The 24,476-nt window shown below is 32.6% G+C and overlaps 1 protein-coding gene across 5 annotated transcripts in view; it reads left to right on the plus strand.

The window, feature by feature from the left end:
* MKLN1 (muskelin 1) overlaps window positions 1–24,476 on the plus strand; it is a 353,982-nt gene that overhangs the window by 237,617 nt on the left and 91,889 nt on the right. For all 5 annotated transcript variants that reach the window (XM_068549469.1, XM_068549467.1, XM_068549471.1 and 2 more), the window contains 3 exons: window positions 270–358; window positions 8,796–8,905; window positions 11,590–11,782. In XM_068549469.1, coding sequence (XP_068405570.1) covers window positions 270–358; window positions 8,796–8,905; window positions 11,590–11,782 — 392 coding nt within the window. The remainder of the gene's footprint in view (window positions 1–269; window positions 359–8,795; window positions 8,906–11,589; window positions 11,783–24,476) is intronic.

The following is a 24,476-nucleotide window of genomic DNA, read 5'->3' on the forward strand; positions in this document are numbered from 1 at the left end:
CATTTTCATGTATTGTAGTCACATTCTTTAATTAACACTGAACATTTTTTCATTAGTCCTCATTTAATTAAGAGAATACAGTATAGTGCAGTTGATGTGAATGTACAAGTTTTGTCCTATATTCTCATGTTCAACTACTTTGTTACATTGTCCCTGTCATATATTCTGAGCATTCGTTGACCTTAAAATCGGAGTATGATATTAATCTCTGTTTTAGTGCATTTACTAAATTATGAAATCAGATTTGATAACCTTATTTTTTTTCACAGTGGCTTAAAGAATGATTATAACAAAGAAACATTTACCTTGAAGCATAAAATTGATGAACAGATGTTTCCTTGTCGATTCATTAAAATAGGTAAGGTTTTCAGCATTCTGGAGTAGAAATAAATTCTTTATACCATGAGTCATCAAACTACAGCCTGTGGGCCAAATCCTGCAGGTTCCCTGTTTTTTTTTTTAATAAAATTTTATGGCAACACTGCCATGCCAGTTGTTCACATAGTGTCTTTGTCTGCTTTTGCACTGCATGGCAAAGTTGAGTAGTTGCAAGAGACCACCTAGCCCACAAAGCCCAAAATGTTTACTATTTGGCTGACCCCCTACTTTATAAATCTATAACGAAGTGACAGTTATTTCAAATGGAACCTTTTCTACTTTCTCATTTGAAAGTTTCTTAGAACCTTTTCTAAATACTTTCTCATTTTATGAGATATATGGATTTGATTGCCTTTATTGTTTTATGGAAGGTTTGTCAGTTCTGAAGTTATATCATTCTAAAACCAAATATTGACGTATTCCTTAAGACCATATATTATGGTTATTTTCTATTCTTTTCTTTTATATTTCATTTTGTGTGTGTGTGGTAATGTTGGTCAAACTCATAAAACTAATTTCATAACCCATTAATAAGTTTCAAAGTAATGTTTGAAAAATGCTACCTAAGCATTTATTGTGTTTATTTAGCAAGTGTTTTAGGTTAAGAAAGTATGTGTAATGCCTCCTCAAAACTAGTGTTTTTAGGATTTTTTTGTTTATCTATAAGATGGATTAGTTAGAAGGTAGGAAGGTTGAGAACTTGACTCTTTTAGTTTCCATCTATATTTCATACCTTTGAAAATATTATGTTAAAATTGAGATTAAGGTGAGTCATATCCCTTTAAGAATGATAATAAAAGCCAGAATCCCATGTTTTGATTTGGGAGAAAAATTCCTCATTTGGAAGGACCAGCTCCATAGTCATTGTTTGCCAGTCTATCAAGAGTTGGCCTGTTCATTTCATTGAGTCAAATAGTTCCATTAGACAAAAAGAATATCTGAGATCTTAATGAAGACTACTTATAGAGGGGAAACTATTTTTAGAATCATTGGGCTGTTTGGTGTGTTACTTTCTTTTATAAATATAGCTTTTGTTATAATTAATTATAAATAAAAAACCTGTATCCTGTTTACCTATGAGAATTTAGGAACAAGCAGATTTTTAAAATAAATTCTTGATTGTTTCTTCTTTCATGCTAATGAGTAATTCTTTCCTCAGTATGCAGACCACCCATTTCTTATAGATTCTTGCATAGCTTGAACAATTCTATGATCTTACATTCCAAATGGAGAAGCAGTGAAAATATCTTATATTTTCATGTAGTAAATTTAGATTTTATAATTTTAAAGTACTTATTCAACCTCTAATTGCTTAGTCATGCAAAATGAAATGTTCTCTTTTTTTTTTTTTTTTTTTAGTTCTTTTATTTGAACTTTTTGGGTACATTTCCTATAGTCATTAGTTTTCTTTGAAGGAAAATATCTACTACTACTGCTTCTAAAGTTCTTAATCCTCTAATATTATTCATTAGAACTGTGAATAAAAGTCTGTTTAAGGATTTTGAATAGTTTCTTCCCTTTAAAAATTTATAAGAGAACAGAGGTCTCTTATGGATCAGTTAGACATTCAGCTGCCTGAAAACAAGAAGTTGGACCTCTTTCCGGCCCTTTCTATCAGCCTTCTAGTTGTAGGGCATGATGATGTTTTTTACTTGACCCTGGTGGGTTAGTTTTATGGTATTCAGGCAAAATGTTAACTAGAGCTTTCCAAATAATTGAAGACACTTATTAACTCATTTGATATTTAGGGTATTAATAGTTAGATAACTTCATATTTCTCACTTTTCTGTTAAAAAATGTTAATAGTGGTCTGCAGTGTTTTTGCTTTTCAACCTTTTCGCCACATTCTCTTGATAAGTTTTGTTTTTTTAAAATGAGATAAGGAAAGTGTGAAACTTAAAGCCTGTGTTAGGCTTTTTTTAGTTTGATATTTTTAAACTAGTTTTTTTAGTTTGATGTTTTCTTTAAAAATAATTTCGATAAAACACTTAAGTGATGTGTAGCTTTCTTTTGGTGGTGATTCACACAGATACTTGTTTACCTGGCTGGGATAAATTGTTGGAATTCTTCTTAAAAGAAAAAATGTGTTTGAATACTTCACATTTATGTTCTATAATGATATGTTTGAAAGATCTTGCCTTATTTTTTAAAAAAAGTTTATTCTTAAACAACACTTTCTAGATATAGTCAACCTTCAGTTATTCATAGTAATGGAGGGGAACAGAAGCAAGGCTTAACTCAATGGCGGATAATCTCCAAATCATGCACTGACATCTAAATATGATAATTTGCATTTATAAAGAGTATAGCTTATTCATTAAATTTGGCTTAGACCCAATTTAAGTAAGTTTGTTTACAAATTAACAAGGAAAGTAAGCCTTCATTTTTACTGCATGGCAGGGGTTAGGTTTTTAGGATCTGTTGTGGATAATCCACAGTGCCAGCATAGCTGAACTGACCTTTAAGTAAATTTTACTTTCCTTTCTTAAGTTACCTTTTGTATAAAATGAGTATGATAATACTTCCTCTGTCTAATGATAGGATAGGTAGCTATATTGGACATTTTCTTGAGTTCTTTTGTAGTTTGTGGATGAGTGGTAGTCTTATGAATTTTAATTTAAGATCATATTTATGAAGGAAATATTTTCATTTTGAATGTCTCTTTTATATATTTATATTCATAGAGCTCTTGATTACATGCCTTCTTACATGTAGTATTTTAAGTACTATAGAAAAAGTACATGCACAAATATAATTTGAACCGTCATGTCATTTCAGCAATCATTATTTAGAACTTCTTATATGTTTTTATTGTTTTTGCATTTGTAAGTGCTTTCACATGTGGTATCTCATTTGAGCACTATACTGGAAGATAGAAATCTTTCCTTTTTTGGTTAAGGAAAATGAGAGTAGAAGTCAAATGATGTGTCCCAGGGTACATAGCTAGTAAGTGATGGATCAGAGACATAGCATTTGGTATATGCTTTTGGATATGTGCTTGTATTGCTTTAAAGTAGTATAATAGATATTGTTTATGAAGCATCTGCCTAACACTCTGTGAAATAGGTATTATTACCCTCACTTTACAGATGAGGAAACTGAAGTTTAGAGGTAAATTAAATGATTAGGCCAAGACCTTACAGATAGTAGAATGTAGAGATGGTATACAAACTTAAGTCTGTCTTTTTACGAATGTTGAGTTCTTTTACTGTGTGATATATGTAAGTTTTGTTTCCTCAGGTAGATTGTAAAATCCTAGGGGATAGCAACTGCCTTCAGACTCCTCAGATTTCAGAAGCAACAAACAAACTGCTTGCTTCATTAGAGACATCGTATATATACTTTTTGAGTTTATTGTACAGAAATTTATAGGGATTAATCAGTGGCTGTGTGAACTTAATGGAGGAAAAGTTACATCTTTATGGTGTCTAACCTCTAACAAATGTACTTCGCATTTCCTTCAATTATGAATATAGGCAATAACTCATAGTATTAGCAATACCTGTGACTTGTCACAGATAGAAGTTATAAATATTTCCCATCACATTACACTGTGGCAAATATCATCATAACTTTGAAATTATGATAATTATTAGACCTGCCACTAGATCTTCTTATCTAATGTGTTAATGAAAAAGCATATATATTTCTATATCATAATTTTGTATCTTCATTATTTTTATAAGTATATTTCAATACAGTTTGCTTACTCTGTAATCTTATGTATTTTTCATTTTACATTTAAATCTTAGAGGGATTGGGTCACAGGGTTCACTGAATAGCCAAGGGGGGTTCACCACACAAAAAAGCCAAAGAGCCCATGTTGGAGTGAAATCTTTGATAGGGCTTAGTGTGGAAGTTGAGAGTTGGCCTTAGGAAGAAGCTTGGTTTCGGGTAAGGTTTGTAAGTAAAAAGAAAACTTAGTAAAGAAGGAGGGTTGTTGATTGGGAGACCAGATTCAAGAGAGCAAGTTAAAGGTTTGGAAGGGAAAACCTCAGTGGGAGATTAGATCAGATGACTGAAAACATAAAGTTGAATGGGATGAGAGTATTGGTTATAGATGACTAGAAAGGTTTATATCTTGATTCATAGCCAAGATAAAAGTTATATCAGGAAATAAGAAGGTGATTTGAAGGCAGAAGGAGGTACTGATTCTTGGAAGGATTCTGGAGGAGTCCTGGTTTTTGGTAGAGGGATGACTTGGATTTCTATGAATTTTTTGGATTTTTGCAGCCTGGATGGGTGTGGGAGCTTCAGAGAAGCTTTAGCTTTGGCTGGATGAGTACCGTATCTTCTGGGGGTGGGGGGGTGGGGTGGGGAGGGGCAGCGGGAAGGTGCCCTGATGGTGGCCTTCATGAGAGCATGTGGAAAGGTAACATTTTAAAAGTATAGCTAGTGGGAACATGCTATAAATATATAGCACAGGAAGCTCAGCTCAGTGCTCTGTGATGAGCTAGATGGGTGGGATGGGGGGCAGGGAGGGAGGTCCAAGAGGGAGGGGATATAGGTATACATACAGTGTATTCATTGTACAGCAGAAACTAACACAACATTGTAAAGCAGTTATACTCCAATAAAAAAATAAATTTAAAAAGGAAGAAAATTAATATAGTAATAAGAGCTAATAATAATAGCTAACATTTATTGAGTACTTACCATGTGCCAGTTACTGTGCTAAGTGCTTTGTGTACTTATTAATCTGTAAGTAGAATAGATGCACTCTTTCAGAGTGGTTAATCTTAAATTTTTAAGATCTTCCAGAAGCTGATCTTAAAAGTACTGGCATCTTCTAAGAGCTGTTTAGCTGTCTAGACAGTAGCGTCCCAAGTGATAATACCAAAGCATATTGAATGTACCACATATATGTTTAATTGTGTTGAGATGTTGACCCCCACCAAGCGTACAGTTGCCAAATCCTGCAGCCTAGTATGCTTGTGTACTAAATATCTTATCATTTTCTATGCATGCCATTTTATGGAAAACGTATGAGAGGCACTGATCCTGATCGTGTCCTTGTCTGATTATCCCATTGGAAAAACTGATGGTTGAATTCTTAGGATACAAACTCTTAGCCTTGGGATGTGTATTAGGAGTTTCTAATCTTTTTTTTGAGGTGAGAGCAAAGGCATCTTTCATTAGGGAGGGAAGAAGGTGTGCTTGGAGCTCCAATTCACATTTAGGTTTCTGATACATAATATGGAGTATGTCTAATATGCAGTATTAGTGTTGTTAATGCCATCAAAAATCATTGGTAAAATTTGAAATGGGTGTATATCATTCTGCTCATTCTGTATATATGCCTTCAGTCTGTTAAAAATTAACTATACTCTTCATTCATCTAATATATGATCTTGTGAGATGACTGCCTACTTAACGTGCCTCCCACAGTTGCTTCAAAGGATTTAATAAATGAACGTTTAACTGACTTGAATAGATATAGTAGGAAGATTTTTTTTCCTCCTAATTTTATTGAACTTGGACCTGGAACTTGAGAATGGATTTCAGATCACTAACTAATATTATATGTCTCTGGTCACGGTTACAGACTGTGTTCTTGGGGCCTTGGGTTTCGAATCCTGTTTTATTCTGACTTTTATATTACTTAATGGTTATTGCTGTGATATAGTAGTACACTTTTTAAATGGTACTGCTACATGAAGAAATGAACACCAAAACAGTGATGATAATTCAGTATTCGTTGGTATAAACCTTTTTGAAATTTGTGTTGTTTGCACATATAAACTGAAGGCCATATTAAACATCCCAGGAGTCCTGCATATATCCTAATGACTGGTTCCTGTTGCTTCTGTCTTGACTCACACAGCTTCCTTTAGAGGACAGAATAGGAAAGCATCTGACTTAGTACATCTTAGCTCTTCACTGAGTCTGATATGCTAGAAAAGAGCAGTGGACTTGGAAATAAATAGACCTGATATCAGATATTGTGGATATTCTGTTTTGATACTTAATCAAAAATTGGCAAGTGTTAGTTTCTTAAACGTAGTTGCATTTCTCAGCCTGAACCATGTCAATGTTATATTAAAATCCATTGGCCTGTCTTGTACTTAGAATCAGTCTTTCATCCATGCATGGTTTTGTAAAATCATTCGTTGGTCATTTAGACAATATGATTCCCTAAGTTATGCACATCTTTCAAATGTTGGAACATTTCATTATATAATATTTTTTTAAAAATCACACGTTATTATCACCACCAATCTCCTCAGAAAAGTACTGGGTAGTAGCTAAGTTCACAGTGGTGAATACTAATTCTCCAAAATTCTAATTTTTCCTCAAAGGTTTGAATTTTATCCTTGGCAACAAAACTGTCATATGTTATCCTTGAAATGACAGGTAAACATCTGTCAAATACCCAAATCTAAATAATCATAGATTGTCAGTTTTTCTTTTAAGGGCTATTTCAGTGGCTAATTCAGCTCACAACTCAGCTTATACAGGTTCTTTTTCTTGAGACAGCCTTCATGCTTTGGTATGCAGCAAAAGTACTTTATGTGTACTTTCCATTGTATCACACAGAATATTAAAGTGATGTGTACTTAATGATAGGAATTTATTAAAATTAATTCTTACACATCATCAGAGACATTCTTAAATGAATTGTCTTTTTGTTTTTTAACTGCAGGTGTGTGATGGTAAGGAATACAGTTCAATTCATACTGTATTAAGAAATACTGGGACACTTTCATGCTACTTTTTGTGGCACTACCAAGATGCCAACAGTTTTATTCAGCATTGCCTTTGCACCATGAGTGCAAATGTCAGTACAGTTTAAAAAAAAAAAAAGGCTGTAAAGCCCTAGTCTTATTATGAAAAATAGTTTTGACCACATGGGACCTCCTAAAAGGGTTGTGGGGATCCCCAGGAGCCCATGGATCACAGGTTAAAAACCTCTACTCTATCCTGTCATTACTGATATGAAATGTTATCTTCATCCTATGTTAAATTCCTCTGGATCCTTGAGAGATTTTTGGATACACTCTTCTGCTCCAGTGATTTTACTTCGTTTGCCTTTGCTAATATCAAACTTATAATTACTGTATCTTTTAGTATGTTTATTTTCTTATTATTTATATTATTTTAGGTATTTTGTGTTACTGATTTTTTTCAGATCAGCTTGTCTGGTTACATGTCAAGAAAAAAGTTGGATATATACCATTAGGATTATGAGACTACATTAAATTTATAATTAATTTGAGGGGAATTAATATGTTTACAACTGAGTTTTCCCATCTAGGAACATATTAAGTAAAATTTTTATGTTTTAAAATTTTATTTTCTTGTGTATTTTAAACTTTATTCTAAGATATTTTAAGCTTTTTTTGCTATTACAAAGGAGACTTTTTTCATTACCTTTTCTAGTTGGGTTTTCTAGATACAGGGAAAGTTGATTTTCATGTTTACCTTGCATACAAACTTTAAAAGTTTTTCAGTTAAATCTCTTGAATCTTTTAGGTAGATAAGCTATACCATCTTCAAGTGATAATATTTTTTCTTAATTTGCAAATTTTTTTCCTGATTGCATTAGCTAGGATCTCCCACATAGCGTTGGGTAATACAGATATTGGGCCTCTTTGTCTTGTTCCTGACTTGAGTGCGAATACTTAATGTTTCTCCATTAGTTTTGTTTTTGGTTTTTTGGGTTTTTTTGAGGTTTTTGATACTTAAAAAAAAATCTAGGTAACAAAGTTTTCTTTTGCCTTCTATTCCTTATATATTGAGTTTTTTTTTTTTAAGTAAATTTTTTTAGTTTGCTCTTAGCATCTGTTGAAGTAATCAAATGTGTTTCTCTTTTACTTTGTTAACATAGTGAATTACATTAATGTTGCTCCTGTTGAACCAACCGTCCATTCCTGGAATGAACTCTATTTAGTTACAGTGAAAATCTGATAGAATTTTTTTGCAGCCTTTTAAAAAAATTATTATTTTTTAAAATTTTGAATATATACTCATAGCTGAGATTGTCCTTAAAACCTTTCTCTTCTGGTTTTGTTTTCCAGGTTATGCCACTTTGATAAGTAATTGAACTTTCAGTCTCTTTCTGTGCTGTGATACAGTTTAAATTATATAGTAATTATTTGTTTCTTGTGGGTTTGGTAAAATTTACCTGCTAAATCATCTAACCCTGGTCCTGTTTTTTGGGGGATAGATAAATGACCACTTTGAATTTATCTTCAGTGTTTTTATAATTAAAGCAACCTCATGATGGCATGGATCATATGTTTCTTTTTGCTACTGTGGCCCCAGTGCCCAATAGTGCAGTGCTGGGGATATAGAAAGTATTCAGTAAATTTGTTGAATGAATCCTAATAAGTTTGAATAGTGATTTTACTTTGCTAAAGTTTTATTTGAACTATGTTAATTTTTTTTCTTTTTCTTTCTTTTTTTTCTCCTCAAAGTTCCACTCTTATCGTGGGGACCCAGCTTTAACTTTAGCATCTGGTATGTTGAACTTAGTGGCATTGATGATCCCGATGTAGTACAACCCTGTCTCAACTGGTATAGTAAGGTAGGACTGTATTTTAAAATCCTGATTTCATGCTTCAAGTGCCTATAATAAAGAGAGAATTGTGTCACTCTCTTGTCTTAATTGAGAATAATTTAAAATATTGAGAATAGTAATAATAGTTATAAAGATTAATCAACATTTATTAAGCATTTACGTTTTCCAGGTTCTAAGCTTCTTTATCACTTATTTACTCATTGCTACTCTATGAGATAGGTACAGTTATTATCCATATATTACAGGTGATGAAGTGGAACACAGGTTAAGTATTTTGCCTAAGGCCACACAGTTGTAAAGTGCTCAGGGCAGTATATCAACTGAGGCAGTCTGGCACCAGAGTCTGCTATTACATTATTATACCCATCTGTCTCTGAATTTTGTTTTTAACCTATATTGATAGAAACATTTAAACATAGTTTTTAGTGGGATAGTTTTGGTTCCGGATTGCTTTTATTATATATTCCTCCATTGTGTTTGTGTTGAGTAAAATAGGAATATTTACTTTTCCTTTTAACTAAAATTTGAAATAGTTTCTATAAATATTATGATCTTATTCTTACAGGGAGTATAAAGGTGATATTTAATAATTTTATTCATAGGTCTTTTTATACAATAAATGCAGCCTGAAAAATGTGAATTTAAATTATTGAGAAATAGGTCTTTGATTTTTTTGAACACCTTTAATGCTTCACCTGTGTTTCTGACGTATATCTATTTGACTCTTTTGGCTATGTGTTTCTGGGGGGAGGACTATTTTTTGTTAGGGGAATGATAAAGCTTTAGTCTAATCACTATTTCCTGATATCTTTATTAGCAGATAGGGCTGAATTGTCAACTCATAGGCAATTGAGAAGCAATATAGGTTCTTCCTAAGATTTTTTTTGTATAGAATTTCAGCCCTTTTCTGGTCAGCTTAATTGAGGAACTTTCTGTTTGACTGATTTATTTTTGGCATTCGGTTATATTCAATGTAAAATAGATGCTGGCTTTTTCTATTTTCTATATGTTTTATATATATTCTTGGATTACCTGTAATATTGTAAATTCTTTCAAGGTAGAGATGATATTTTTAAACATTAAAAATCACCTTTACAGTGTTACACACATAATAGTGCTTAGTATATACTTATAATATTCTAAATTCTATTGTTTCTTCTTAAAAAAATAATGAGTAAGCTTTTCTGATACTTAAAGATTTTTTTTCTCTTTAGTCTATGATGTGTACATGTGTTTTCTTTAATATACTCACAAATCTCTTGATATTGTAGGAAGCTGCAAATTTCACCTTTTCCCCCCAATATTGTGGACAGATTATATTTGAGAACTTAAAATTGTTCAATCACTCACTTGTCAAGTTCTCTCTATTTATTGTGAACCTCTAGAAATTAAAGTCTTCACCCTCTTTGAATTTCAATCCTTTTTCAAAGCATTATAATTTCGTTTCATAAATCCTCTCCTACTATGTATCTGTATGCAGCCTGATAGAAAATTTAAAATGCGGATGTGATTCATACTCCTAAAGTCAACATGATAAAAAGGTATTATTGTTTAATATGGTTCCAGATAGTTAGGATAAATCTTTATTTAGAGGCCAAGCATAAGACACTATTAATGTGAAGTTAGTTTGGATATAGAATCATTCTTTTGTTATTTGATGAGGGAAAGTATTAGTTAACTAGAGTGTTTAAGGAAAAATGTTTTGATGACCTTTTATTAATAAAAAAATCAGAGACTATAAAGTGATTAGTGTTTCAAGTCTTGTAAATTTTCCTGCCTATTAAAGAGTAAGGCTTACAAGTAAATTGTATTTTTGCTTGGTTATTTTGCACTGCTTCTGTGTCATCAGTTTATTTTATTAATTCTTAGTTAGGAAATTGTAGAAATCTCATAACATATTCTTGAATTAAATTTTCTTTTAAATTCTTTATATGAGCTTGTTTTTTGGCATTCATCCTTTTAGGGGGGAGATTTAGTAAATTGAATATTTCTTTTGGGATTGTAATTAACTGAGATTTTTACTTTATAGCTGTTTAATCGATGACGTAGCCCAGGTTTAGAAAAAAAATTATAAAACTTTAAATAGTCTCTTTCTGATGATTTTGAATCATAAAACCTGTTTGTGAATTTGAAATACATGAACATTTGTAATATTTGTCATTCAAGTAATAACTTATTACTAAGAACCAAGAACAAAGAGCATAAACATTTATGTATATTATTTAGTGGTTTCTGTGCATTCAGTACCAACATTGTTACCTGATTAGTAAAAGCCTTGGAAGTTATCATTTTTACCATCTTAAGTAAGCTTTGATAAATAGTTTTTCTGGTTCTTTTCTTGAAAGTTCAGGCTCTAGAATTAGGCCTGGTTTCATCTTTTAATATCTTTTATCTTCATGAAATATATGCCTGATATATCTGTATACGTTCATCTCTTTAATATCTTTCTGCTATATACTTTGTGACCTTTGGTGAGTTATTGCAATTGACTAAGCTTCAGTTTTGCCATTTAATAGTGGAAATAATAATGATACTAATGAATAGGGTTAGTACAGTGCTTAGTTATGCTTAGTATACTTAGTTAATGCTTAGTAAATGCTCACTTTACGTTAGTAATTATCACTTACTGTTTCCTACAGTAATAACTAACCAAATCTCTTCTTTTCATACCTTCTCTTGTGTTCCAGTAGTACCGTGAACAGGAAGCTATTCGCCTTTGCCTAAAACACTTCAGACAACATAACTATACAGAGGCCTTTGAATCACTGCAAAAGAAAACCAAGATTGCCCTGGAACATCCCATGTTAACAGATCTGCACGATAAGTTGGTACTGAAGGGTGATTTTGATGCTTGTGAAGAATTGATTGAAAAAGCTGTAAATGGTATGTCATAAACATGTAAACTTAGATTGGTTATTAGGGTGATTTTAAGTATATACAAGAAACAGGTGTTTTAAAAGAATATAGGTTTATGCCAGTTCTTAGTTTCTTTCTTTCTTCCCCCCCCCCGCCATCTTTTTACTCTGTAAAGATGTTTAGCTCCTTGATTTAAGGACTTACTTTATGTAAGACAGGTCCATAATGTAATAATGAGACTTGAAAAATAAGAAAGTAACATACTTGAACTCACATATCTAAATTTAAGTTGTCATCTTGGAAAACCATGCACTTACAAATGCTAACATTGATTAGCACTGAACCACTTAGAAAAAGTCCTTTAATGTTGCCTTCAGTATCAGTGACCTATTCCTTTACATATTTTTGTTGATAGCAAATTGTCATTTTTTTTAATAGTGTAATTTGGGGGTGAGGAGTGCTTGGATAAGCCAAAAAATTTTATTAGTGTACAGTTAATAATGAATGAGGAGATTTGTATTGGAAACATCGTCTGTGTGATGTGGATGCTACATAATTGCTGATTTTCTTGGGTAGCCTGTATTCTGGCTCTGAAAGAAATGTGAATATTGGAACATAATATAATCTCCCAAAGTAATTGTTTTGGAGGATGACACCAATTGAATATTTAAGGTCTGGTATGTTTTGTTATTTAAAATAAGGAACTCTGTTGTTGCTGTATAGAGTAGCATCCTTTTAAAAAAATCTACACTTGCATAGTAACAAAGAACAGAGTAGGTGCTGTGGTATAATAAAAAGTAAATATTTGGTCTTTTCTCTTTCCTGGCACACAGCTCCTAGAACCCTTGGGATCTGCCGGGTGATGAGTGTCTTTTGTATGCTGAGATGACTGGTGGCTGGAGTCCCTAGATAGCTTCAGATCTCCAGAAAGATCAAACCATGTGATTAGAGGGCTGAAACTTTCAACCCCACCCCTGACCTCTGGGGAGAGGAGCAGGGTCAGAGATGGTGTTCAATCACCTAAAACCATGTCTTAATCATGCCTACATAATGGAACCTCTAAAAAAGCCCTAAACCGAGGGGTTCAGAGAGCTTGCCCCAAGAGGTCATGGAAGCTACACACAGACACACACACACACACACACACACACACACACACACACACACACACACACACACACACACACCCTGTACCTTGCCCTACACACACACACCCACACCCTGTACCTTGCCCTACACACACACACACACACACACACCCTGTACCTTGCCCTACACACACACACCCACACCCTGTACCTTGCCCTACACACACACACACACACACACACCCTATACCTTGCCCTACACACACACACCCTGTACCTTGCCCTACACACACACACACACACACACACACCCTGTACCTTGCCCTACACACACACATACACACACACACACACGCACACCCTGTACCTTGCCCTACATCTTTCTTCCATTTGGCTGTTTCAGACTTGTATCCTTTATAATAAACCAGTGATAGTAAGTAAAGTGCTTTCCTGAAATCTGTGGTTACTCTAGCATTATCGAACCTGAATGGGGGTTGTGGGAACCCCCAATTTATAGCTGGTAGGTCAGAAGTACCAGTGGCTCGGGGTTTGCGATTAGCATCTGAAGTGGGGATAGTCTTGTGGAACTGAGCCCCTTAACTTGTGAGATCTGACACTGACTCCAGGTAGATAGTGTCAGAATTGAATTGATTCTCGGTTGGATACCAAGTTGGAGTCAGAGAATTGGAGAAATGGTTGGTGTAAGGAGAAGACCCACACATTTGGAGTCAGAAGCATTGTGAGTGAAAACAGCTTAATGCTGAATTATGAAACTTGTAGAATGATACAAAGTTGTATAGAAATTCTGTTCTTTTTACAGAAAGAAATAAAGAATAATAGACTTTCTCAGTGCTCTGTTTTCATATATTTTAGTCTTATCACTATCATTTATTAGTATTAGTTACTCATTTATCAGATATTGGTTGAATATTTTACAGCTAGAGAAAACAGAACCAGTACTGCCTTCTTTGAGTTTATAAATTTAAAGTTAACTCAAAATGAATTGCTTGCAGCTCCATTGTGTTATAATAACAAACCTGCCTCTCAGCCTTGTATATTGTTACTGTTTATTTAATTGATGATGATACTTGCAAATAAATGATTACTGTGTTTGAAATAGAATATACTTTGGAGTATACCCAAGTAGAACATATATAATAATCTCTTACCAAACCATCAAAATGCCACTAATGAAAGTATATATATGTGTGTGTGTGTGTGTGTGTGTGTGCCATTTCTGAGCATGAATTCTGTATTTTTTAACTATAGGATGAAGAAGGCACAAGTAATTTTATGGTTTTTTTGTTTTGTTTTAAATCTTTAAGGCATTTAATATTTTGTTAAGGTAAAGTAAACAACAGAACCATCAGCAACTTTGTGTAATTAGTTAGCTAAAAACAGGTTTTAAAACTGTCTCTTTAGCAATATACTCATTTACGAGAAGCTGTTAACATCATGTGCAACTCTGCTACTGCAGAGACTTAACTTATCCTTCTGACTCTAGGAAGAAACCAAGTTTAGGAAAATTGATAGTAACTATTCTTGAGACTTAACAGCCAAGTCATACTTTTTATACTCCTCACTGGCTTGGAACAGTGTTTAGTTAATAAACATTCCTTCCAGGGTTGTTCAGTTTGCTGCTGACTGCACTGATGATGATTTGTTGAACAAATAAGGAAGTAAACACTGCAAAGTTTTTTGGCTTTTGCTCCGTTAAAAACATAGAAGAGAAGGGTAAGAAGTTCCTGCCTGGTAAATAAGAAAGTCTAGGGAATCAGAAGCATCTTTCAAATTTCTTACAGTGGAGGAAACAAAAACTACTTTTAGTGTATTTGGTATATTAGTGTGCTCTTCTTCAAGTATGGTCTATATTTTAAGAAAGTGTTGGGCTATATTTATTTCTCTAATACGCTTCCTATTTGCCTAGAAACATCCCTACATTTACGTTTAATTTCATTAGAGGTGATGCCTGAACCAATCATTGCTACTTCCTCTTTGACAATGCCAGGGAAAAAAGGTAGAATCCAGTGATGATAGGCAAAAGTAATCACCCAGGAACAGAAAATACTTAAAGAAAACCTCCCTTTGCAGTGTTTATCTTATTTGTTAATTAAATAAAAGTTTGCTTTTGTGAGACAAGGGGGAGATAAAGTTTGAAGTTTAATAAAGTAGTCCTAAAGTTTAAACTTGAGGTCTTTATCTCTCTCCCTCCCTCCCTTCTTCCCTCTTCCCCTCCTCCTTTCTTTTTTCTCTACTCCACCCCACACTCCTGCCCACCCCCACCCCACCCTGTATCTCTCCCTTCCCATACCTTGGTTTATGCCATAGTTGTTAATTATATGGTAGGCCTATTTCCCTCTCCTTAGAATCTTTCTGAGATCTCAAATCTTGTTGGAGTTACCTTTGTGGCAAGGTTTTTAACTACAAATTTAGTATTGTTAATAGATATCGGGCTATTTATATTCTGTTTCTTATTGAGGGAATATTGGTAGTTTGTGTCTTTTGAGGAATGTGCCCATTTCACCTAAATTGATGAATTTACTGGCATAAAGTTGTTTATATTCCATTATTGTCCTTTATGTCATATCATCTTCTTGATACTGGTAATTTTTGTCTTTCATTTCTTGGTAGTCTGGCTAGAGATCTATCAGTTTTATTTTAAGAAAACAGCTCTTGGTTTCTTTGTTTTATCTTTTCTCTCTATTTAATTGATTTCTGTATCTTTATTATTTCCTTTTTTCCACATACTTTGGTTTTAATTTGCTCTTCTTTTCCTAGTTTCTTAATATGAAAGCTGAAGCCATTAGAGATTCTTCTTTTCTAATGTAAGCATTTGGTGTTAAGAATTTCCCTTAAGCACTGCTTTAGTTGTATCTCACAAATTTTGCTACGTTGTTTTCATTTTCATTCAGTTTAAAATACAGTTGACCCTTAAACAGCGTGGGGGTTAGGGGCACCAGCTCTCCCTCCCCCGTCCTACTGCTTGCACAGTTGAAAATCCACGTGTAACTGATTCCCCCAGAACTTAACTACTATAGCCTACTGTTGACTGAAAGCCTTACCGATAACATGAACAGTCAATTAACACATATTTTATATGTTACATACAAATACTGTATTCCGACAATAAAATAAGCTAGAGTAAAGAAAATGTTATTAAGAAAATCATAAGGAAGAGAAAACATTTACAGTATGTACTATGTTTATTAATATCATAAGTTTACACTATCTGTTTACAAGATAAATTGTCAGGACTTCTGTCAATATTGTCTTAATGATACAGAACACTGTGTAAGTATTATATGTATTACTAACACTAGACATCAAAGATGAAAGTTAATGTGGAAAAAGAAATTCATATTTGTTTACAGGTCTAACAATTCATGCATTGGTAATGAAGCAGCAGCAATATGATTGCTTTACTGTAGTCTAGTGTAATTGATACAATTGCTTCACAATAGCTTAGTCTTTATGCTAATGAATGAATTGTAAAATTTTTATGGCATACAGTATTAGTCATATTTATAATACAGTATTGGAAACATTGTTATATTTTCTAAAAACTATTTACCTCTGATGATAGGCTGATAGTTTCTCCAGTTGAGAGAGGGTGGGAGGGAGGCATACTGTACAGTAACGTAATTCTTTGAAAACAAAGTTATAAACCAGTAGGAAAACCAACACGTTATTAATTTTATATTAAATAGCACTCACCTTATGCCTGTATAAATATGGATAGAGTAGTACCTACATATTTTATGCATTCATGACTTACCTCACCTTTTCTTAATTTTCTTGACATTTCTAGGCTGTGTGGTTCATCTGCGAGTTTTTTCAAACTGTTGCAAATCTCCAAAAAATTTTCTAATATATTTATTGGAAAAAACATCCACATATAGGTGGACATGTGCGGTTCAAACCTGTCTTGTTCAAGGGTCAGCTGTACTTAGGCATAATGACACATTTTTCTTTCCAACCCTGATGCCTTTTTCCCCCTTGTGTTTAATCTCTGCCAGGATCTTTAGTAAAAGATTGCCATGGCATAATTATAGTGGATAACCCTGTGTAGTTCATGATCCCAGAAGAAATGCTTTTTACATTTCATTGTTAAATATATTTTTGATCTGGGGTTTTTGGAGATTCTGTATCAGATTCCAAGATTCCTAAGAGTTTGTGTCATGAATGGATATTGGATTTTGCCACTTTTTCTCTACCTTTTGTGATATGATTTTCCTACCCTATTAATATATGAAATCATAGTAATTGATTTGCTAATGTTAAACCTCATATATACTTAACTTTGTTATGTATTTTTAAAATTTATTTTGGGTTTAGATTGACTAATGTTTTGTTAGAATTCTTCCAAGTATTTTTGTTAGTAAGGTTGACCTTGTGGCTTTTCTTTCTCATACCTTCCTGTTCAGGTTTAGTATCATTATTAGGCTAATTTCACATAATGTGTTGAGGAGTTAACCTTTTCTTCCTATTTTCTGAATAAATGTAAGATGTGAATTATTTCTTTCTTAAATGCTTGGTTGAATTTACCATTGAGCTATCTGTGCTTGAGATTTGCTTTCAGAAATATTTTTAGCTTACCAATTCAGTTTCTTTAAACTTCATAGGACTGTTCAGAGTTGTTTGGTTGGTTGATTGAGCTTTAACAAATTACAGTTTTCTAGTAGTTTGTTTCAGTTTCATCTAAAATTTCAAACTTATGGATGTGAAACTGTACCTAATATCCCCTTATTATCTGTTTAATGTTTGTAGAATTTCTTGAGATGTGTCTTTTTTTCATTCCTTGTATTGGTTATTTATGAATTCTTTCTCCCTCCCCAATCCATTACTTTCTTTTTTTTTTTTTTTAAATAAATTTATTTATTTTATTTATTTATTTTTGGCTGTGTTGGGTGTTCGTTGCGGCGAGCGGGGCTACTCTTTGTTGCAGTGCACGGGCTTCTCATTGCGGTGGCTTCTCTTGTTGCGGAGCACGGGCTCTAGGCACGCGGGCTTCAGTAGTTGTGGCTCGCAGGCTCTAGAGTGCAGGCTCAGTAGTTGTGGCACATGGGCTTAGTTGCTCCGCGGCATGTGGGATCTTCCAGGACCAGGGATTGAACCCGTGTCCCCTGCATTGGCAGGCGGATTCTTAACCACTGCTCCACCAGGGAAGTCCCCCCAGTCTATTGCTTTCACCATAAGCTTAGCAAGTTCAGTGATCTTTTGAGGGAACCAACTTCTGGTTTGTTGATTCTTTATGTTAACTTTTATGTCCTTGGCTTATGCTCTGTATTTGATGTTGTCTTCTTTCTCTCTTTGAGATTAATATGCGTTTTATAATTTATTGAGATTGATGCTTAGCTTATTAATTTTCAGACTTTGTTATTTCCCCATATATGCATTAAAGGATATAAATTTCCTACTTCTTATTTTTCAGTTGTGCTATGAAGTGTTTTCATTTTTGTCCAGTTCAGTAATTTCACTAGGAAATGATATTGCTCTTTTGTGAGTCATAGTTATATAGAAATATAGTTTTTAATTTCCAAATACATAAAGATTTTCTGGCTCTTTTCCTCATTACTAATTTCTGGCACAAATGCATAGTGGTCAGAGTACATATTTTGTACTATTCCAATTCTTTGAAATTTGATAAGACTTACCATATGGCCCACTTTGGTCAATTTTTTATAAACATATTAGGTACACTTAGACAGAAATCCAGTTCTTTAGTTGTTACTGCAATGTTCTATATATGTCCAGTTGGTTCGGTTTGCTAATCATGTTGCATAAATCTGCTTTACCAATAATGTTTTCTGTCATTCTCTCAATTACTAAGAAAAATGTGTTAACACTTCCTACTATGATTATGGAATTTTCTCTTCTTATAATTCTGTCAGTTTTTGCTTCGTATATTTTGAAGCTATGTTTCTAGATGCATACAAATTTTAAATTCTTTTATTTTGAATGAAATCTTTTATCTTTAAGTGTGTTTTTATCTCTACTAATGTTGTTGCCTTAAGTTGTAAATTATCTTACATTAATACATCTGCTTTCATTTGTTATTTACATAACATATCTTTTTCCATCTTTTAATTTCAAGCTTTCTGTATCCTTTTTTTGAAGAAGTATCTCTTGTAAATTTAGTTGTTTTTTAAAAACTCTGCTTCTTTTGATTTGAACATTTATTTCATTTACATGATTGAATTACTGGTAAATATATGGGTTCAAACCTACCATTTTACTTAATATATTTTGTCATGTCCTTTATTTCTTATTTTTGGTTGTTGTCTCTTACCTTTTTAAACTTTTTAATCTTTTCATTTTTTTCTTTATTTATTTGGAAGTAACACACTCTGTATTTTACTTATGGTGAGTCTATAAATAACCACAAATATACATACTTAACAAAATTTATCAGTACGAGGACTTAGCGGACTTTGAACTCCCATCTACTTACCTTCCAACTCATATGCTATTGTTGTTCTTTATTTTGATACCATATTCAAAGACCCTAGAAGATATTACTATTCTTGTTTTATACAGTGTCCATTAATTTTACCCAAATATTTACTAATTTTTTTGCTCTTCACTACTATTTGAATCTTTGATTTTATACCTAAGATCATATTCCTTCTGCCTTAAGCACATCCTTTAGCATTTCTTCTAATGCAGATTAATTCTCTCAGTTTTTGTTTGCTTGAAAATTTATCTCTTTTCTTGAAGGATATTTTCACTGGGTATAGAATTCTAGATTGACAGTTATCTTCCCCAAATACATTTTGGATGTCATTTCACTGTTAACCAGTTTCCATTGTTGCGAGTTTCAACTATTGCTCTTTTGAATGCAATCTCTCTTTTTGCCTATGGCTGTTTAAATATTTAAATATATTAAACATATCTTCGTTTTAGATTATTTTATAGTTCTATAAACAGGGCAACTCCAGTGTGGTGACCCTGTTAACTATTATGTATTTTTGTTTTCTTTCAGTTAGATGTATATCTTTTATTTTCTCATTTTAATTGCACATTTATGTTTAATTTTTCAACCTTCTCTAAATTCTTTCTCTCTTTTCCATTACTATATTGTTAATAGTGTTCTCTTTCCTTCTTATCTTGGTCTTCATTTCTGTTATGTATTCGTTTTGTTTTTCTTCCTCTTTTCCTTCAACTCTGACATTCATGTTTTATTTATCTTTGTTGTCATACCATATCTCTTCCAACTATTTATATCTCTGTTTTCTGTTTATATCTCTAATTTGTGCTCATGTTTTATAAAGGGAGTTTCTTACTTAACTTTTATATTCATGGAAAAGTATTCGGCCATTTTCATCAATTACATGACTACATTTTTCTGTTGAATCAGATTCTTTTGCCACTTAAATTTTTTTTTCTTTTCCTTTTTATATCTTTATATAAATTCTGAGTTGGTTGTTTTTGAGTTTTATTAATCTTTGAATGAAATGAGGTTTTCCTGTTTTAAATAGGTTCTTAAGACTGTGTTCTAGAACAGCAAGATTTTTCCTTATGGTATTGCTTTTCTCTTGGGACACCGTTTCTTCTCAGCAGTACTCCTAATGCAAAATCTCTCTCTTTTTTTTTTTTTTTTCACCAGACTGCTTCCTGAAAGATGGCTTCTTTCCCTAATTCCTGTTCATTCATGCCTTTGTGCTTTTTTCTTTTTTTTAATTGGAGTATAGTTGCCTAACAATGTTGTTTTAGTTTCTGCTGTACAGCAAAGTGCATCAGCTATACATATACATATATCCCCTCTTTTTTGGATTTCCTTCCCATTTAGGTCATGGCTTTGTGCTTTTGTTTATGTTGTATTCCCTTCCCTGATTACTTTTCCTTTTTATCACCATTCACTTACAACTCATTCTTCAAGGCTAGCTCTTTCAAGCTAGTTTTTAAAAATTATTCCTGCCCCTCAGTTGCTCCTCCTTCTCTTAATTCCTGTTTGCCTTTGTACCATAATTCTCATTTTGTGCATAAAAAATTATTAGTTTTTTGCCAAGTATAGTTCCAAATATTACTTTATTATTATAACTATTCATATATTCAAAGGCAATATGCCATCTACTCTAATAAACACTGTATATGAATTAATTTAATTCTTGTACCTACTTTCTAGGTAAATATTATTGTTATTTCAATTTAATAAATGTCAGTGATTAAGTAATTTGCCTAAGACAGCATAGCTGGTAAGTGGCAGAGCTAAAATTTGAATCTGTTCATCTTACCACCGTGCTTTACCATCCAAGTAAATATTTACTGGTTCAGTTTCCCCAATATTTATTGTTGTAATGTAAATTGTTATAATTCATGTATTTCTCTTTTCAGAATTTAATCAAACTGCTGAAATGCATAATTTTTTAAAAAATCTTTTTTACGCAGCCATTATTATTCTTGAACTATAAAAAACTTTTTTATGCTGTACCTGTAAGTGAATTTTTAGTTTTTTCTTTAAAAAAAAATCTCTGTGTTGGTGAAAAATCAGTTTGATAAAAGTTTCGATGTAGGCAGCAGTACTGTATTCTGTGCTTTTTTTTTTTTTTAATCTTGGATGAGGCTTGAATATATTTTTGTTCTTTAAAAAAATCATGTACTTTCACCATTAGAGACAAGAACAGCTTGTGCCTAATTAGGACTGTATGAAACGTGTTTAGTTATTATAGTCATAATCATAGGGGAAAAATGAGATGGTATTGGACTGGGAGACTTTTAAGTAGTTTGAAAATTCTTAGCAACTAGGTCTTAGTGTGATTTCTCCTAAGTCATATTTTCAGTTCTTTTGGATGGTTTTACTTTTGGCAGACCCTTCTGATTTTCTGCTTTAGATTTTTGTCAAAAGTAGACATACAGAAATATTAGCAACTGCCTGAGTTCTTAAAATACAGACGTAATTTTTTTTAAATAGTTCATAAACATTTAAATGCCTTACTTTTTTGCTTTTGAGACTTTTAAAACAATGTAAGAGGTGTTTTCATATTTTTGTAGATGAGAATGTCATTGTTTCAATAGAAAGCTCAGTTTTTTTGCTGAATCATATAGAATATATGCAAGTAAGCATACCAAACAAAAGGCGACCTTTCAAGAATTAGAAATATAGGGAACATGGGGAGATTATTTGGGCTGCAGAGGTGTCAGCTTTTCATTTGTTTTTAGGCCTTGAAAGGGAGTTCTTTAACATTAAAACAAGGAACTGAAAGCAATGTATTTTGAAAAAATCTTTACCCTGCTTTAACGTTTGTAGCATTTTTATTGATCACCTCAAGGATTTCAAGCTTATGACTGTTTGATTTTGAAAAATTTAATTTGTTCTATTAAAAAATAAAGTTTCTTTAGCACTTGAAATGACTGTTCACCAAGAAAACATTATATTAATAAACATTATATTACTACTTTTCTGTTTGAGAGCATGAAAGTAGATTCTTAAGCATGTTATTTCATTGAAAATAGCTACTAAATATAACTTGCTCCAGATCTGATCTGGACTATTTATTGACAACCCAGTTTCCCTGGCAAGAGGCAATAACATGTATTGTAATAGATTAAATGAGGGTAATCTTTAATTTATCATGTTTCTCTGCAAAGTGCAACATAGTTTTTTAAGTCATTTTTTATTTTGAGTGATTAGATGGTTTAATATTATAAAATGAAAGTATCAAGAAGTTAATTAAATAGAGTTGAATAGTGGTGTAGAGAGGTGTGAGAAGGCTGGAATTTATGTTTCTAGCTTTTGTGTCTTATGGTAAGCCAGGATTTCTCCAAAAGAGGTGTTTTGTTTTGTTTTTGTTTTTATTTTGGTTTTTGGTAGAACAGCTAGCTTCTCAAACTAGCCATTTGTTGTCTGGAACAACTTCCAGATGACATGAATACTTAAGGTAAGAAAGTGATCTAGAGTAGTGACAAACCAGTGTTCCAGAGAAGAAACGAAACATAAAAAGTAAACTTTAGCCACAGTTACCAGTAGGTCTTTATTTAAGAGGGAGATTACATTTTTTCCTTTAAATTATAATTAACTATGATATATTTCAACTGTTTTAGTTTTATCCCTCTTTTATTATAATCAGTTTAATATTGCAGTAGAATGATCTGGTATGGTGAGTTATGTTTCCCAGTCTTCCTTTTGAATAGGTAAATTTTGCTGTCTATTGAAGTGCTATTGAACAGGTAAATTTTGCTATATCTGTTATTATAGTGTGTAATCTTAGATTGTAATTTAAAACCTATTATTTGTGTGTTAGTTATATGTGTGTGTTTATATTTATTTACATGCATTCTATGAAGAGTTGAAAAGATTTTAGACTTTGGAATTGGGCTTTATACCTTTTTGTTTAGAGTCTTTGGGCATGATATTAATTTCTCTGAACCTTGATTTTCTAATCTTTGCAATAATTAATAATGACCATTGTGTAGATTTATTTTAAGGAGTAAATGAGTTAACCTTTGTGATGTCTTGCACACAGTAAGTATGCAATAAAAGTCAACTCTTTCTTCTTTGGTGAGATCTTTTTAGAGAGTTACTTCCAGATTTGATAATGCTATATTGAAATAATTTTCTTCAGGTTTTCTAATAGTCTCCAAGGAAAAGTAAGAGATATCAAAGAGAATTGTGTGAACTTTAGACTAGTGAAGAGAAAAGGAATTTACTTGAGACAGAAGGAGGCAAAAAGTTCCCCAAGCAATTTTTTTTTAATGTTTGCTTGACTACTGTACAAGATTGGTGTGACTTGTCAGGGTGCCATTATGTACGAGGAATATGCTTTATTGGAGGTAGGAGTTTTATGTACAGTTTGTTGTAATGTAAGGAACTTAGTAACATTAAGATGACTCAAAGGAAATGTCAACCATGTGGCTAGGAAAGTCCCTCCACCCCCTGCTCTTTTTTCCAATCGAAACATTTATTATATACTGAGCATCTCTGATGTTATGCTATTAACTGTCATTATTCAAGAGAAGATTAATTGTATCTAGTGTAAAATCATCATAATTTCTAATATTTTAAGTTTGGATTACTTAATGTTTAAATTTTGGAAGTAATTTCCTCTGCATGCTTGATCATAAATCCTTTGTGCATATTTAGCTCTCTTTGTCCTTGTTAAAACAAGCTAATGTCAGTGTACAAAGCACTGCTTGTAGAAACATGAATGTGTCTAGTGACCCTTGAAGAAGAGACATTTCAGGGGTAACAAAGTATGTGAAAATGGTTTATATTGGTAATAACAATATGTTACAAAGTTTTTCCAAAGTTTAGAAAAGAATTCCACATATCTAGTTATTTTGTGACCTTTCTTCCAGTAATAATAGAGTTCAATGCAAAAAAATTGGGAAAACAAAAAAGTACAAAGGCAAAAACCAAAACCAAAAATCACAATCATCCTAATCCTGCCAACCAAAGAAAATCACTTTTAACTTTTTGATGTCTGTCAGTGTTTTTTCTTTTCATCTGTGTGTGTGTGTTTACAAAATGATTTTACAAAAATTGTATAATGTTTGAGAGTTTGCTTTTTTTACTTGAAAATTCCTGACAATATTTTCATAGGACAGTTGTGTTTGTTAGAAGAGAAACTGTGAAGCTCTTGATGGGTAGAGTATTTGTAAGTTTTTCAGGTTAGTTAAGAGTGAGGATAGAAGGA

The sequence above is a fragment of the Eschrichtius robustus genome, chromosome 8 (genome assembly GCF_028021215.1).
Source record: "Eschrichtius robustus isolate mEscRob2 chromosome 8, mEscRob2.pri, whole genome shotgun sequence".
Taxonomy (NCBI): Eukaryota; Metazoa; Chordata; class Mammalia; order Artiodactyla; family Eschrichtiidae; genus Eschrichtius; species Eschrichtius robustus.